Source organism: Vombatus ursinus, unplaced genomic scaffold, assembly GCF_900497805.2.
Source record: "Vombatus ursinus unplaced genomic scaffold, bare-nosed wombat genome assembly UNPS02014789.1, whole genome shotgun sequence".
Lineage (NCBI taxonomy): Eukaryota > Metazoa > Chordata > Mammalia > Diprotodontia > Vombatidae > Vombatus > Vombatus ursinus.
The window spans coordinates 9,723,049-9,737,594 of NW_020954567.1; the positions used below are offsets into that span (position 1 = coordinate 9,723,049).

Genomic DNA, 14,546 nt, shown 5'->3' on the forward strand with positions numbered 1-14,546 from the left:
ACACACACACACACACACACACACACACACACACACACACACACACAGAAAGAGAGAGAGAGAAACCAGATCCACTCAATGGGATCCAGTTTCCTTTCTTGTGGAAGGAACATCAGCCTTTACACATTTTGCTTGGCAGCCAGTGTTAATTAATGCTGGGAGGAGGGGAAGGATAGGGCAGCAGACAAGAATCACTCTTGTTATGAACTAAATCTATTCCACATGGGATCATGCTGATATGTCACACATAGCCAAAAGTAATTAATTAGGGACAAAGTAGAGACCAGGTCTGAGAGCAGTAGGCCTATATTCTCTTAGGTAACTTCTTGAACTACTTGGGCCTATACCTAGGCTATCAACGTACATGTGTAATGGCTAATGACTAAACCAAATCTGTTTTCAATGAAGGAAGAACAATTAGCCCATTAATCTATTATGCTTCTTTTTATCCCATTTCTGAGGTTAACGTTTGACTTAAACAATGATTTCTGCTTGATTTAAGGTTCTAACGAACCTTCCAGTTCTAAATCCCATGATCCTATGTTTCTCTTTTTGCAGTTGAGGAAACTCAAGGCTCAGAGAGGTTAATTGACTTAGCCAAACTCAAACACAGCTTTTGACTATAGATGATTATCTATAATCAAGACTTTTTCACAAGTTTAGAGAAGGAAAGTGTATTTGCTGATCTTAGCTCTCTGATGAAAAATGTCAGGACTGATGTGAAGATAGGTTTTCATAAACCCACACCTAAACCAATAAGAATAATCCCCAGAAAGCTAAACAGACATGTGTTAGATGATTTGCTAATTTTTCTTCCTTTGTTCTGGACATTAGCCAGAGTTTTGAGCTTCAGTCTTCCATGTATAAAATGCACACATAGGGAAAATCCTATTACTGACTACCTCTGCACCCAGAGGTGGCATCTAAAGGTATACTCCCTGGCACAAGTGAGGAAAATCATGTCCAATAATTAAGATAAAAATCACTATTCAGAGCCCAGGTTTTCCATTGGCTTTACCATAAAAGTCTTTCTGATACCTTTTTGGAAATCATATATATGCTCAATATTTTCAAACCATATCTGGCTTTTCCATTACTGAAAAAGAATGAGTAGATTTTAGGACCACTAAATAACTGGGCAACTCAATACATTCCAAGACCTTATTAACTGATAAGGTGTTTTGAAATTGGCCCAAATAATAACATAGTATTTCATGCTAAAAAGTCCTTGACACTGATTATATCACCAGATCTTCATAATCATCCTTTGATGAAGGTGGGACAAGTGTAATAACATTATCTGGAAAAGAAGGGAGTGGGCCAAGATCCCATGCTCACTCTAAATTTTATGATCCTCATTTTGTGAGTAAGGAAAAAGGGTCAATGGAGGTTAAGTGACTTGTCGAGGCCACGCAGCTCGTAGGGGTTGGAGCCAGGACTCAAGGTCAAGTCTTCTGGCTATAAGCCCTGTGCTCTTTCCATTATGTCATACCAGCTCTCTGGAGTCACTGAGTTACCGGGGTCTTGAACATGTTTTATGATGTATGCAAACTATACTTCTCTATATGTATAATATATATAGACATACATATACACGTATGTGTATATATCTCTATATACATGTATGTATTATCTCATCCAAAACAATCACAAATGGCATGCGTTCAAGGCCAGGTAAAAAGCTGAGGACAAAAGAATGGGTGGGTAGCAGGGACTGAAATCCCTCTTCGGGTCAAGTTGAAGTAAATGAACAGGGAATTAAAACAAAAGCTAACATCCCTGGTGCCTGTATTGTCTTTATTCTGAGGACGTACTGAGCATGAACATAAGATTTAAATTGATAACAATATAGGCAGGGTGGCCCAAAAGTGTCAGTGCCCTTTTAAGTTATTATATTATGAAAGATTTAAACTATGTGAAGACTTTATGTACATCCTGTATAAGGTAAAGGAAGGAGCATTTTAAGATTTTTTGCTAGTACATTGACTAACACCCCTTCACGTGCCTGGCTTTCCTCTTGAAATGCTTAGTGCCTGGAAGGAGGGCACATGGAGGTTGGTGACATCAGATGCAAAACTGACTTGAACTTTTCAAAGTGCAAAGAGGAGAGGGAGAAATGTTGCTATGTCAGGACATCATCATAATGCCAATGAACCTTAAATGCCATCCCTAATTCCATTACATTAACAATAGTATTTTTCACTAATAATCTCATAGCATCCTCTCTTAGATGCATGGCAAATGATTGTATAGAATTGGCCAGATCTTGCACAGTAAGTAGTTCCCAGGACAGAAGGATGAAGTAAATTTTTCAAGTAATCATTTTATAAATAATATCCTAGTAGAACAAAGCATCAACACATTTTCCTGAATGGCTGATTTACGCCTGGCATATTCTTACCCAATATTACGTATGGCGTTTCCATGACTTTTTGTCTAATTTTTTTAAAGGGAAGTTAAATGTCGTCTTAGTATTTTAACACTACTGATTTCCAATGTTAGCAAAACACTGGTATAATGAAGACAGGGAATATAGCCCCAGATCGATCTCCCAGGTCAGATCTAAAGGAAGCGCGAAGGAAGGAAGAATGGTGGAAAGACAACGAAGCATTAGGATCTTTGTGTATGATGGGGACTGGAGACATGCTTTCTACTCATACTAAATGCCTAGTTACTTATCCAATGCTTCACAGTAATCAGATGTTTTCTTTGGGTATTGCTTATGATGCTTCTGTGGGGTGGTAGCTCATAATCATTTCTCCCATTTTCTGGAGTTGTGAGCTGAAGACTTGCCCAAAGTTCCATGGCAAATCCTCAGCAACATCAGAACTAGAACTCATTATCCCTAGCTCCTGTCCCCACTGCTTAACCTCCTGCTACATTTGCAGTTAAGATATAACCTCACCACTTGGACCAAAAATGGGAGGGAGTGGAGTAAAAAGATGGGAGAAAACCTCTGAAGTTTTTCTTGTCCTCTTATCTTTCCTATAAATTAAATGGTCCATTTTTCTGACCAGAAATGATGTTCTGATAGCTGGAGGACAAAATGTTCACAACCTAGGGTATATTAGCAAAGAGATAGAAATGCTGAGGTAGCTCAGGATAATTATCCAGCTCAAGGCCAACAAGCCTTATAGAGATCTCCGGAGCCTTTGTAAATCCCGTAGCCTTTCTTTAGGAGAATGTAGAATAAAATCAGAACCCCAAAGCCTCTAGCTTTTGGTCAGGATTGAGATGGAGGTCATAGGTAACTAGAGAATAGCCAATATACCATGTTGCTATTTAATCTTTCTAGCTCACTGTGTTCCAGCTCACTGGAGAATTGCAGAGTCACAAAGGGAAGAAAAAAAATCTTGTTGTCAATCACTAAATGAACAGTCATTTATTAATTTGCTATGTTCTAGGCCCTGAGCTAGGCAATAGGAATACAGAGACAAAAATGGAATAGTCCCTGCCCTCCAGAAACATATTCTAATGGTCCTCACAAGATTTCTTTCTCTAGCTTTAACAAGATTCTGAAGACATCGGCACTATGCTAGGAGACCTTAGGATAAGATTTTTTTAGATTTGGAAAGGACTTCAGAAATCAGCTAGTCCAACACTCTTATTTTACTTTATGATCCAGCTTAGAATTATTTGCCTAGGTAAATTGTAGACTTGGTGAAAGGGAGACTGTCACTGCTGTGGAACTCATTCTCTAAACCCCTTGATGGTTTGTCCCCCAGAGTGGTAGATATTGGTAAGCCCTGGGCTCCTGCCTTTCACTTGAAGAGGAGTAGATGAGGGACTACTGTCTACAGTCAGTCTCTCCTGTGGGGGAATGTTTGTCTTCCATATATCTGGCTTTGGCAGTCATTCCCAGGCGGAAGGCTTGGTATGCCAAAGCTTCCCAGAATGACAAGTAAAAGAGAGGGGTTGACACCTTTAATTGTCCACCTCGTCCCTCCCCAGTTTTTCTCATCCTGCTCCCTGTCCCCTCATGGGATCGTGGTCACAGTGCTGCCTGACATCTGCTGAACTCGTTTGGCTTATTTCTCCCTTTCACACTTTCAAAAATAGATCTTCGTCCCTCCCAAGATGTTGTTTACACGAGGGGCTTCATAACGGATTCTAACGGAAGACACTGAAAAGGTAACTTGTCAGTGGGGAAAGGGGGCGGTATCTTGGGCAAGGTTTGAATGGGGAGTAGCGTGCTCAGTAAGAGGCACACATATATATTCCCAGAAGCTTAAGCAGTGAGGTGCTTGGGTGGGAAATGCCATTAACAAACAAAACAAAATATGTCCTTCCCTTGGCTGTTAGAATAGTCAAAGCAGGGACAGCTCTCAGAGGAGTCTAGGTGAGATGATGCTGCCATAACAGACTGAACTTCGAATCCTTATTCCTTGCTTGACCTTAGCCAGGTCAGACCATCAATCTGGTCTTCAGTCATAGAATCATAGCTTCAGAGCTGGAAGGAACTTTAGAAGTCAATTGAGTCTAACCCCCTCATTTTACAAGTAAGACAACTAAGATCCTGGGATGTTAAGTGATTTGCTCACGTTCACACATGTAGTTAGTTAATGATAGAGCTAGAATTTGAATCCAGGTTCTCCAGGTCCAAATCCGACAGTATTTCCATTATATGATGCTGTTTCCCAATTTCCATGACCTATTTTACAGGAGTGTTTGAAGGATCAGAAAGGTTATGTTCTAAACATCTTGAGAAACAAAGGAAGATGCTAGGCAACTACAAGTTTTTTTTTTCCCTACAGCAAGTGTCTACATGCTTCAGATTATGAAAGTTTTCAGATATTACTTCTAAGTGGAAAAATTAAAAAAAGAAATAGTGACATTTAACAAAGCATGGTACACGTGTAGCCTGTTTTGGGAAATCAGATTGAAATAGTCATTCAATTCAACACGCACTTGTGAAACCCTCTGATGTTCATGATGTTGTGTTAAATGCTAGGTAAACAGGGAACAAAACAGAACATTCTCTGCTCTCAAATTTCAAATTTCAAAATCTGAAAAACAAAATTAGAAGGTGATTTTTGCATTATGAAAGACATAAGTAGAAGTCATATTTTAAAGGTAAGATTGTCTAGTGTATTTCATGGACTTGAATGAGCAAAATTTAATTTACACACAACTTCTCAAGAGGCCTGGCTTACATAAAGTAAGCTGTACATGCATAGTCTTTGCTACTATTGTTCAAGTAATGGGATTACTCTGTAAGTAAATCACCCACCCTTATGGGTAACATTTTAGGACAGTGTTACACATGTGAGTTTTCTATGTGGAAAGTGATTTGGGGGAAAAAGACAGAGGACTGAATATTATTCTTTGTCAAAAAATTAGGAGACAGAATTTTTGAATCTCAGCAAAACCCCTAAAAATTTCTTCAAGCTCCTTGTCTGCAAAATTGGACTTGGATAAGGATCATGGGATGTCTTTATTTTTAGCAGGTCTTTATTTTGGGAAACCTACATGTGAGAGAAGGTCCCAGTAGCCATATTGTGTTTTCCAGTTCTAATTCCCATTGAAGTCCAGAAAAACAATAGAAATCACTTAATTTTGAGCTTGAAGCTAAGCTAGGGTCAATCAGAATGAGATAAAATTATGTAGTTGGGATGATTATGACCCATCCCAATTTTTGCATTACTTTATTATTTTTAGCACTCTATATACAGGAGGTCAGAACAACTTGGTTCTATTTCTGTCTTCCTCTTTGATCTCACACAAGTCAACTCATTAATCCAGTCTTTCTACCTTAAAATGAGTCGAGACTAAGAAATAAAGACTCATTTCCATAAATTACATATGCAAACAAATTTAAAGACTTGATAGTCATGTTAGATATCTCTTTTTCCCAGGTGTATATTGATGGTTATTTACACTAGTTCCTTCTCACAATAATCTGACAAGTTAATATGATTCCATTGAACCAAGACCCAGACATAGTAAAGATTCTTTATCTCTTGCAAATACATGAATGTGAAGGAGATATGACTTTGCCAGTGTAGGCAATTTCTTATGAGGGAATTCTCTCCACCAACGCAATTGGCAAACCTATCTATGCTTTAGCAGCTGGCATAGTGAGGTCCTGGAGACACATGAAGATTGACTAAGGTCACACAGTAAGGGCCAGATGAAGTATTTGAACCCTGGTCTTCCAAATTCCAAGTCATCCACTGGACTATATTTCAAATAAGTGACAAAAAAATCAGGACCCCAAGTCCCAAATAGGCAGCTAGTTGTCTAATCTGCTCAGCTGAATCACTTCTGCCATTAGCTTCAACCTAAAAACTTCAAGCTCGCTCAACTTTAGTCTAACCTTCAGCCTTCCTTTTTCTGGAGCGAATTTGTGGACTTAGTAGATGCAACCTACATAATTATTTTTCATCCTCATTTCCCTAATGCGCTCTTCAAGGTTAAAAAAAAAAAGAAATTCCTGGGTATAGTTCAAAAGAAACTATAATCTCAGAACAAAATTCAATTGATGCTGTAGCCAAGGCCCTATAAACACAGCCTTTCCCACAGAATTCAGTCATGTGTTAATTCTACAGGACAGAAGGGAAAAAGGAAATGCACTAATGGCTGAAATCAAGAGAAAGGCATGGTTCTTATTAATAAGGCATGACGAAGACAAGCTCAGCCTCACAGTGAATACTAATCAAGAATTCAGCTGTTTTCCTGAGGTCTTTTTAAGTCTGTATTAAAACAAAAAACAAAAACAAAGCAACCTTCAAGTTTATTCTTGCATTCTTATCCCAGGAACTTTGTATGTAGAAAATGGTTGTGTTTGGCTGGGTGTGCATAGTTCTATAGGTAGGAAGACAAGATGAGAACATAAGTAGTCATATCTGTACATTTTCTGCCTTGAAAAAAAGTAAAATAAAGTTAATCTCTGAAGCACTTTTGTTTTCTTTCTTGAGAAAAGTCCATAGAAGAGGTGATGGCTTGAAAATCCAGTGGTCCTACATAGACTCTCTTGGATTGGTGAGCATTCTGTGCCTTCTCACCTCCAGCATTTTAAGAAGCAAGCTGTTTCCTTTCTTCTACCTTATCCCTTTTGTTGAAATGTCATTCAGTCAGAAGCCTATCAAGCAACCTGCAAACACAACACACACACTATCCCCTTTCTGTGGATTATGAGTGTTTATAAGCAAGTCAGGAGTCTAAAGGAAACATTGGGGAGATGAAAAACCCTGTGGGTAAGACAGACTCTTGTAATGTACATACAAAATGCCACTGGAGTCCATGGATATAGAAAGAATAACTGTTTTCTAGTGACTTGAGCGGAAGCTTGGTATTTCAGACTCTCTGCTATTTATTGGGGAGGTGCTATGAGATGTCCAGAGAGACTAGGTTACTTCTTTTAACTCTAGCTCATGAATTTATAAGTCTATTTTGGTTGGTACTTCCAGTGTGGAAATCCTCCCATGGATGTAGATCAGCAACCCACCTTACCTTAGAGTCTTCTGGAGTTGCCTGGGGACACTATGAGGTTAAATGACTTGCCCATAGTCACATAGCTTGTGTCAGAGGCAGAAATTGAACCCAGGTCTTTCTGACTTTATTTACTATGTCATACCTGGCTTTCTAAATAATAGGAATAAAATGGAAGTTATACTATCTCCCTACCTAGTACAGAATTGCAAAATTCAGTTCACCAACAATTAAAAAATTGCTTTGTGAACACTAACTACCATAACCATACAATACCCCAGAATATTGCAGCCCTTGTAAGTCACCTATGGTTGTCATTCCAGGAGAAGTGGCTACAATCAGCCACCATGATGTCATGTTTTGAAATATTATGGAACCTACTGCAATAAACTTTTGATGAAAGTGGGCTACTCAGTACTATTCAGTAGTATCTAGTACTATTTGGATGAAGGTGAAGTCATGAGGCCATATTCGCCTGCTTAAAAAGATGCACTTTATTGCCATAATTTTCCTCTAAGATAAAGAAGTGCTGGTCAGCTTTCACATTGAAGAAAATTTTAGTGTGATACCTTACTTAAAGAGAGCCTTAGTCCCATCAGAAAATTTACTATGGCAGTATCTAGATACTTAGGTGAAAATATCCAATAACAAACACAGTCAGTAATAAATCAAGCAACTTTGTCAGTTAGTTTTCTATCCAGAGATCAAAATCTTCATCAAAATCTTAAAGCTATCATCATTTTTCAACAAAACTGTTTCCCTGAGGTCATTGAAAGATTCTCCTTCCCTCCTCTTGATAGAGAAAAGGGCCATACTTTCCTCCTATCATTGAAGGCTTATCTCCTGACCTCCCTCCCCTGTCAACTCACCCCATTAAAAATGAAGTTGAAATGAGCAGGACAGATAGAATGAAGGCAAAAACAATAACAAACCAGCCAAACCAGACTAAACTAAATAAACAAATAAACAAAAAAGGAGAACTTTGGCCTGTTTAATTTCTTCCTAACTCTCAGAAAAGTAGACTGGTATTCATCAATGCTACATAATATGAAAGTACATATCTATTAGAAAGTCTCCTTTTGTGTGATTTGTATAAGGTATCAGCCACATCTTTTTTCAAACTCCTTTAACTTTACCCTGAATAGATAAAAAGAGGCTATGTAATTCAAAATTTAAACCAGTATTAGGCTGACCTATGATGAGTAGAGATCTCAAATCCTGGTGCTTTCTTGTCTTAGTCCCCAGATGGTTACTTAAGTGTATGCTAGATGAAGATGCTAGCAGTTCCAATAGCATCTGGTGCTGAGATATACTAGTTCACATGGGAATTCAAGGCTGTATGCTTGTAGAATTTGAAATTCGATAGGATTCCTTGGCATGCGTGGAAAGGCATAGTTTGAATAGTGGGATGAGACCTGCAATTGTCTTTTAATAGTCAGTTTGTTCTGAATGGTACAACTACCCTTGTAGTTACCATGATGATACTCAACAGTGATGGATGAGAGGGAAGGAAGAAGTCTCATTTTCTACCACATATCTCACTAGTACCTACCACTTGTAAGATAATTGTCTTTCTGACTCTATGTATAACTATATGTGTGTATATACATACATGTATACATGTCTGTATACATATATGTACACATATACCTATAAAATGTGTGCATATGCACACACATGAAGTGGCTTGAGAGCTTCTCAACCTAAAGAAAGTCAGTTACTCAATAAGCAATTATTAGGCACTTACAGTCATGTTAAGTACCAAGGCTACAAAGGAAAGTGAAAATACTGTCCCCACGTTCAAGGACCTCACATAGGAGAGACCACATGTCAATAAATAGGTACATATAAGATGCATGCAAAGTACATGAAAAGTAACCTCAAAGGAAAGGGCTCCAGCAGTTGTGTATGGAGGAAGGAACCAAGAAATGGCTCATAGAGAAGATAGGATTTGAATTAAGTTTTGAAGGAAGCCTGGAGTTCTAAGAAGCAGAGAAGAGGAGGGAGCCAGTACAAAAGACCTGGACATGAGAGATGGAGATTTGTATGTGATGAATTGCAATAGGCCTGTGGAGCTGGATAGTAGAATTCATAGAGGGAAATAATGTGTAAGAAAAAGTAGGAGGAAGGGGCCAGTTTGTGAAGAGCTTTTTATGCCACAAAAAGGATATTATATTTTATTCCAAAGGCAATAAGGAGGGTTGCTGTCCGCATTGTGAGCCCTCTCCCCCTCTCCTCCTATATTCTATCTGTCTTGGGGTAGCAGCTTCAGTTTTCTCTGTTTTTTGATCTCACCACTCGAACCTTGGAACAATAAACTCTCTGGTGGCTGACAGAATCCTGTCGGAATGTAAGGGACAGAAAAGCACATGTCATTCCATATATGAGCATCCTTTCCATTTGAAAGGAATTTTGTTGGATCAAAAAAAATTAGGAGCGTTTTCATTGAATTTAAACGTCTCTTTTTGAAGAGGTTCAAAGTGATGAATATTCAATAGCAAACCAAATAGTCATTTGTGTGGTGTATGTTTGTGTATGTGTTTTCTTCTTAAGGGCACGTAAATGCATACATGGGCATTGGCTAAAGCTAACCAAAACCCTCTAATTACAAATTTCAGCACACTAGCTTTGAGGTCTTGAGATCTTAATTACAAGTTTTGACAACGAAATGCAACTTCCTATACTTCTCGGTGATGGGTGTAACTAGAAAAAGGAAAAAAAAAAAGCCCTTGAGACTTTGGTGCCTGAATTCAGAGCTGTTAGTGCTGGAGGAGACCTCCAAAGGATCTGTTGAAAGGGAAGAGGCTTATTAGTTTCATTAGTACTTGGGAAGGATACTTTATAAATCCCTGAAGTGGTGATAGCCTTAGGCCCTGGTCCTGGGTACAATGAGCTATGCGGACCCATCTTCTAAGGCATGCAGTGTAGTTCTGAACTGTTGGGTGGTGTGGTTCATATTCTTGGCCCACTCGTTGTCTACAGCTTATTTTTAAGTGCTTGGCTTCCCCCAGTGCTGATTCCTAGGATCAGGAGTATAGGCAGGGAGGGAGGTTCAGGGGTGTTTTGCACGGTTAACTGATGAAACACATTTGCAAGTTTTCCCTCTTGGAAATTAATCACTGCTCACTGGAGCCAACATGCAAATGCCTTTCCTTCTTCTCACCCCACCCCCACCCCATCTGTTCTCTCCACTGCCCCCACCCACACCCAACCACTGAAATTGGTTTCCAAGTGTCATATGGCAAAGACTTTGAGCTTCCTGAGACTAATGCCTCTTTTCCCTGTTCTCTCCTTTGTCCCTACAGTGCCATGGCTACTTATTCTGCTACATGTGCCAACACTAGCCCTGCGCAGGGCATGAACATGGCCAACAGCATTGCCAACCTGAGACTGAAGGCAAAGGAATATAGTTTACAGAGGAACCAGGTGCCAACAGTCAACTGAGAAAAACAAACAAAAACATTCAAAAACAAACCTAAGAAGAAACCAGAAACAAAGTAAAACAGAAAACCACCATAAGATACCTATCTTGCTCTATCCACTGCTTTGTCTGCTGGGGAAAACAAACAAACACAAACAGACAGACAAAGAATGCGGAACTAAACATTGGGACCATAGCAGAGAAAAGCAGGAGAGGAGCAAACTGAAAAAAAAAAATTAGTTAACAAATGTTTCCCCTCCCTTTGGGATATCACTACCATTTGTTCCCGTGTTTGATTATTTTTATTTTCATTCATTCTATGCTTTGCTCAGTATAATGCAAGCTTTTTCAGCTATGTCCACCCCATCCCTCATTATTCTAAGTTTTTTTTTAAATTCATAACAGAACTATATAGTCACGCAGAAAAGAGTGCCTAACGTCATACCGCTGACCCATCTTGAGCCTTAGTGCCTTCCCTGTCCTCCTGCCTCGCTCAGTGTCTAAAAAGCTCAGAGGGCTCTCAAGATTGCCAAAGTCTTTCTAAAGTGCCTGTCTGCCTCTCCAGAAACCTGATTTGCTCCCTGATTCTCTCTCTGTAATGTATGAGCAGATTTTGCGGAATAGCTTCTGGAAAACAGCAGCAATGTCCAAAGCAGGTCACTAGCCTGTCCTGATCTCTTCCTACCTGGCTGATTCAGAGCACTAAGCCTTATTTAAAATAATAGCAACATAAAACATGACCCATCCACTCCCCAAAGTACCAGTCATTCAGAGTTTAGAATGATCCATACCTTCACCATTAGCCATTTTGGAGGGGGAGGGGAGTACCCTACATTTAAGAGCAATGGAAAACTAGTCCTATGCACAATCAAAGACCGAGATCTGTAACTGGTGTTGCTCACTGCTTCCTTGGTGCCACGGGTAAAAGGATAGTCAGATGCACATTTATATATATATACTGTATATATTTATATATATATATATAATATATACATATATAATATTCTTACAAGCTTGGTTTTGTGGTTTCTCAAATGTAATGCAATGAAGATGAAAACATCAGGATTGTCAGTGGAGCTACCACCACTTTGTGTATCTCTAATGAAGGGAAAAATTACTAGTAATTAGGCTCCTGGTTTATTTTCTTTGCTGATATATAAGTCCAGGTAAGGCTATAGAGGGCAGCCCTTTCAAAATAGATTTCATTGGTGCAATGTGACTTACATGGATCATAGCTTGATCTGAGGATGGGGAAATAAGGCCTTTTTATGAAGAGGTTGGTTTCATATGGAATGATGAGAAGACCTGCTCTACAATGCAAATTATTTTAAAGAGAAGAAGAAAAGCCATTTTAATCATCTCTCTTTTCTTCAACCAGCAGTAATCTGAAAAACATTTTTTGGAAGTCAGTTCCTTAAAAAAATAGTTAGAATAAACCCTCAATTTTAAAAGGCCATTTCTTTAAAAAGTGATTTTGAACCAATTGTTCTTACAATCAGGAGCACAGATACTTTTATGGTTTTGTTAACTGATGTTGATTTTTCCAACTGTGCTTTAATCTTACCAGGAAACCTCAACTGAGTTCTATCACCATGCTGTGCCTTAGTTTACCTGTTTGCAAAATGGGTTTTGTAATACTAACCTACCTCACAGGGTTGTTGTGAGGCTCTAACCATTTGTTCAAGTCCTTCCTCCCTTGACTTTGTAGCACCTGGGAGGAAAGATGATGTCCTTATTTTCTAGCAGGAAAGCGCTGCCTTGCTATAAACAATTGTAATTGTGTATTGGGAAATGGGGAGACTGATATAAACTCATAGATTTCTCAACCACCATGTCTTTTGGCCAAAAGGTTAATTTGCATTGACTGCATGAGAATCAACATGAGAATACCAAGAACGCATGCCTTCTTTTTGACAACTCTCGTTTTTCATTCATACTTCTTCTCCTGAACAGCTTGGCTCTAGTATTATAAATGGCAATCACTAAAACACTTGAGATTGATCTGCAGATTCCCTGACTGAGGGCCAAAGTGGTGAAGACCATGTAGAGGATGCAACATTCTGAACATGCCCCATACAGATTAGTCATGTTCTTTACACAGCAGTTTGAGTTCGTCATGACAATCTTTCATTTCTTCACATGGACTGCCATCCAGCCAAATATGTATTCCCTCATGCTGTCCCTCAATCTCTCTTGTGATTACATGAGTATTCTGGTGGGCACAAAAAAAGTTCATATTACATCATCTTGTTTACAACCAAGTACTTTCCCTCCTCTTCCAACACACTTGAGAGAATTCTCACTGGACCCCTGAACTATCTGCTAAGGGATGTCAAATGTCAGGATCTCTATACTCACTTCCTACTTGGCCTCTTGGTTTTGTTTCTGATAGCTCATGAAAAAATGCCAAGGTCCACGAATTAGAAGGTCTTGATTTGTCTTATGAAAAGAGCATGGTCTTGAACATTTTGAAACCTCCGAGGAGAGTGGAGGACTAAAAGTGTAATGAGGCAGGGTGTGTAGTGAAAGTGTTGGAAACACCATTGTTTCTAACAAGGTGCTTAGGTTTCTGAAGTAGGGAGAGGGGAAAGGATCATTCTGAAATGAGATTTCTCTAAAACAGCTTGATATCCCTTGCCAGTCAAGAATAGAAAGTCCTGAACACACAACCAGAATGCTAGTTGGATAAATCTTAAGACCGGAACTACAATTCCCAGACACCTCAAAGTGCCACCAATGCTAATCAACCATGAGGATTTTTCCTGCTGGAGAAACCAAAGCACTGGCATCCATTTTCCTTGCAGTTCACCAAGAACATAACACAGTACAAACACTATGGTCTTGTGCATTTATTTTCTTTCATTTTTTTTAAATGCAAGTATTATATGGAATTTAGAGGAGTAGCCCTCTGGCTCCTGGGTTGGGTGCCAACTGGGAACTTGGGCACTACAAAGCTTGAGGCATCTCCCTGTTTCTCACTCTTACCATACCCAAATAATGATAATAATAATAATATATATATATAGACTATCTATCTGCCAGCCTCACCCCTCCACATAACAAGATGCTGGTCCATAGAGGATTTAATAGGTGAAATAAAACCAGGAGAGGTGATAAAATGAAAAGGGAACAACATTGAGGGGTAGAAAGACCTCATAAGAAATGTATTATGTAAATTATATCTTGCTTTATGTTGTAAAATATACCGTGTTTGCGCTAGAATAGAAATGATTCCTTTTCAATAAAAAGAAAGAACACTCACATCTCTTGTTTTATGCACTTGTGTCTATTGCCTCTTTGATGTCCAGATACCCTGTTCAAAACCTGAGGTGAATGTTGAGGGGGATGGGATGAAGGGAAGAAGGGGCAATGAATAAGAGAATTGTAGATATATGGATTAGGATCTAATATGTGGAAGGTGTTTCAGAGGCCATTCTCATTTGACAGGCCAAGGTTACTTACCCAAGGTCACACAGCTAGTAAATGTCAGAGGCAGGATTTGAATCTATATCCTCTGACTCTGGGGACAGCTAGGTTGTGTCATAGTCCCTAGAACAGTGGGCTTGGAATCAGTAAGACTCATTTGATCATTAAATCCAGTTTTAGACACTTAGTAGCTTTGTGACCCTGGGCAAGTCACTCAACCTTGTTTACCTCAGTTTCCTCATCTGTAAAATGAGTTGAAGAAGGAAAT

The 14,546-nt window shown here is 39.0% G+C and overlaps 1 protein-coding gene across 2 annotated transcripts in view; it reads left to right on the top strand.

Moving 5' to 3' along the window:
• The window catches only part of PRRX1 (paired related homeobox 1), a 95,869-nt gene extending 81,756 nt beyond the window's left edge, over positions 1-14,113 (top strand). Inside the window, exons 4-5 of one of the 2 annotated variants that reach the window (XM_027868639.1) lie at positions 4,060-4,131; positions 10,737-10,824. In XM_027868639.1, the coding sequence (XP_027724440.1) occupies positions 4,060-4,114 (55 nt within the window). In that variant the 3' untranslated portion in view covers positions 4,115-4,131; positions 10,737-10,824. Of the gene's footprint in view, positions 1-4,059; positions 4,132-10,736 lie in introns of both variants that reach the window. The other variant, XM_027868638.1, reaches the window with a different exon arrangement.
• Positions 14,114-14,546: the final 433 nt, after the last annotated feature.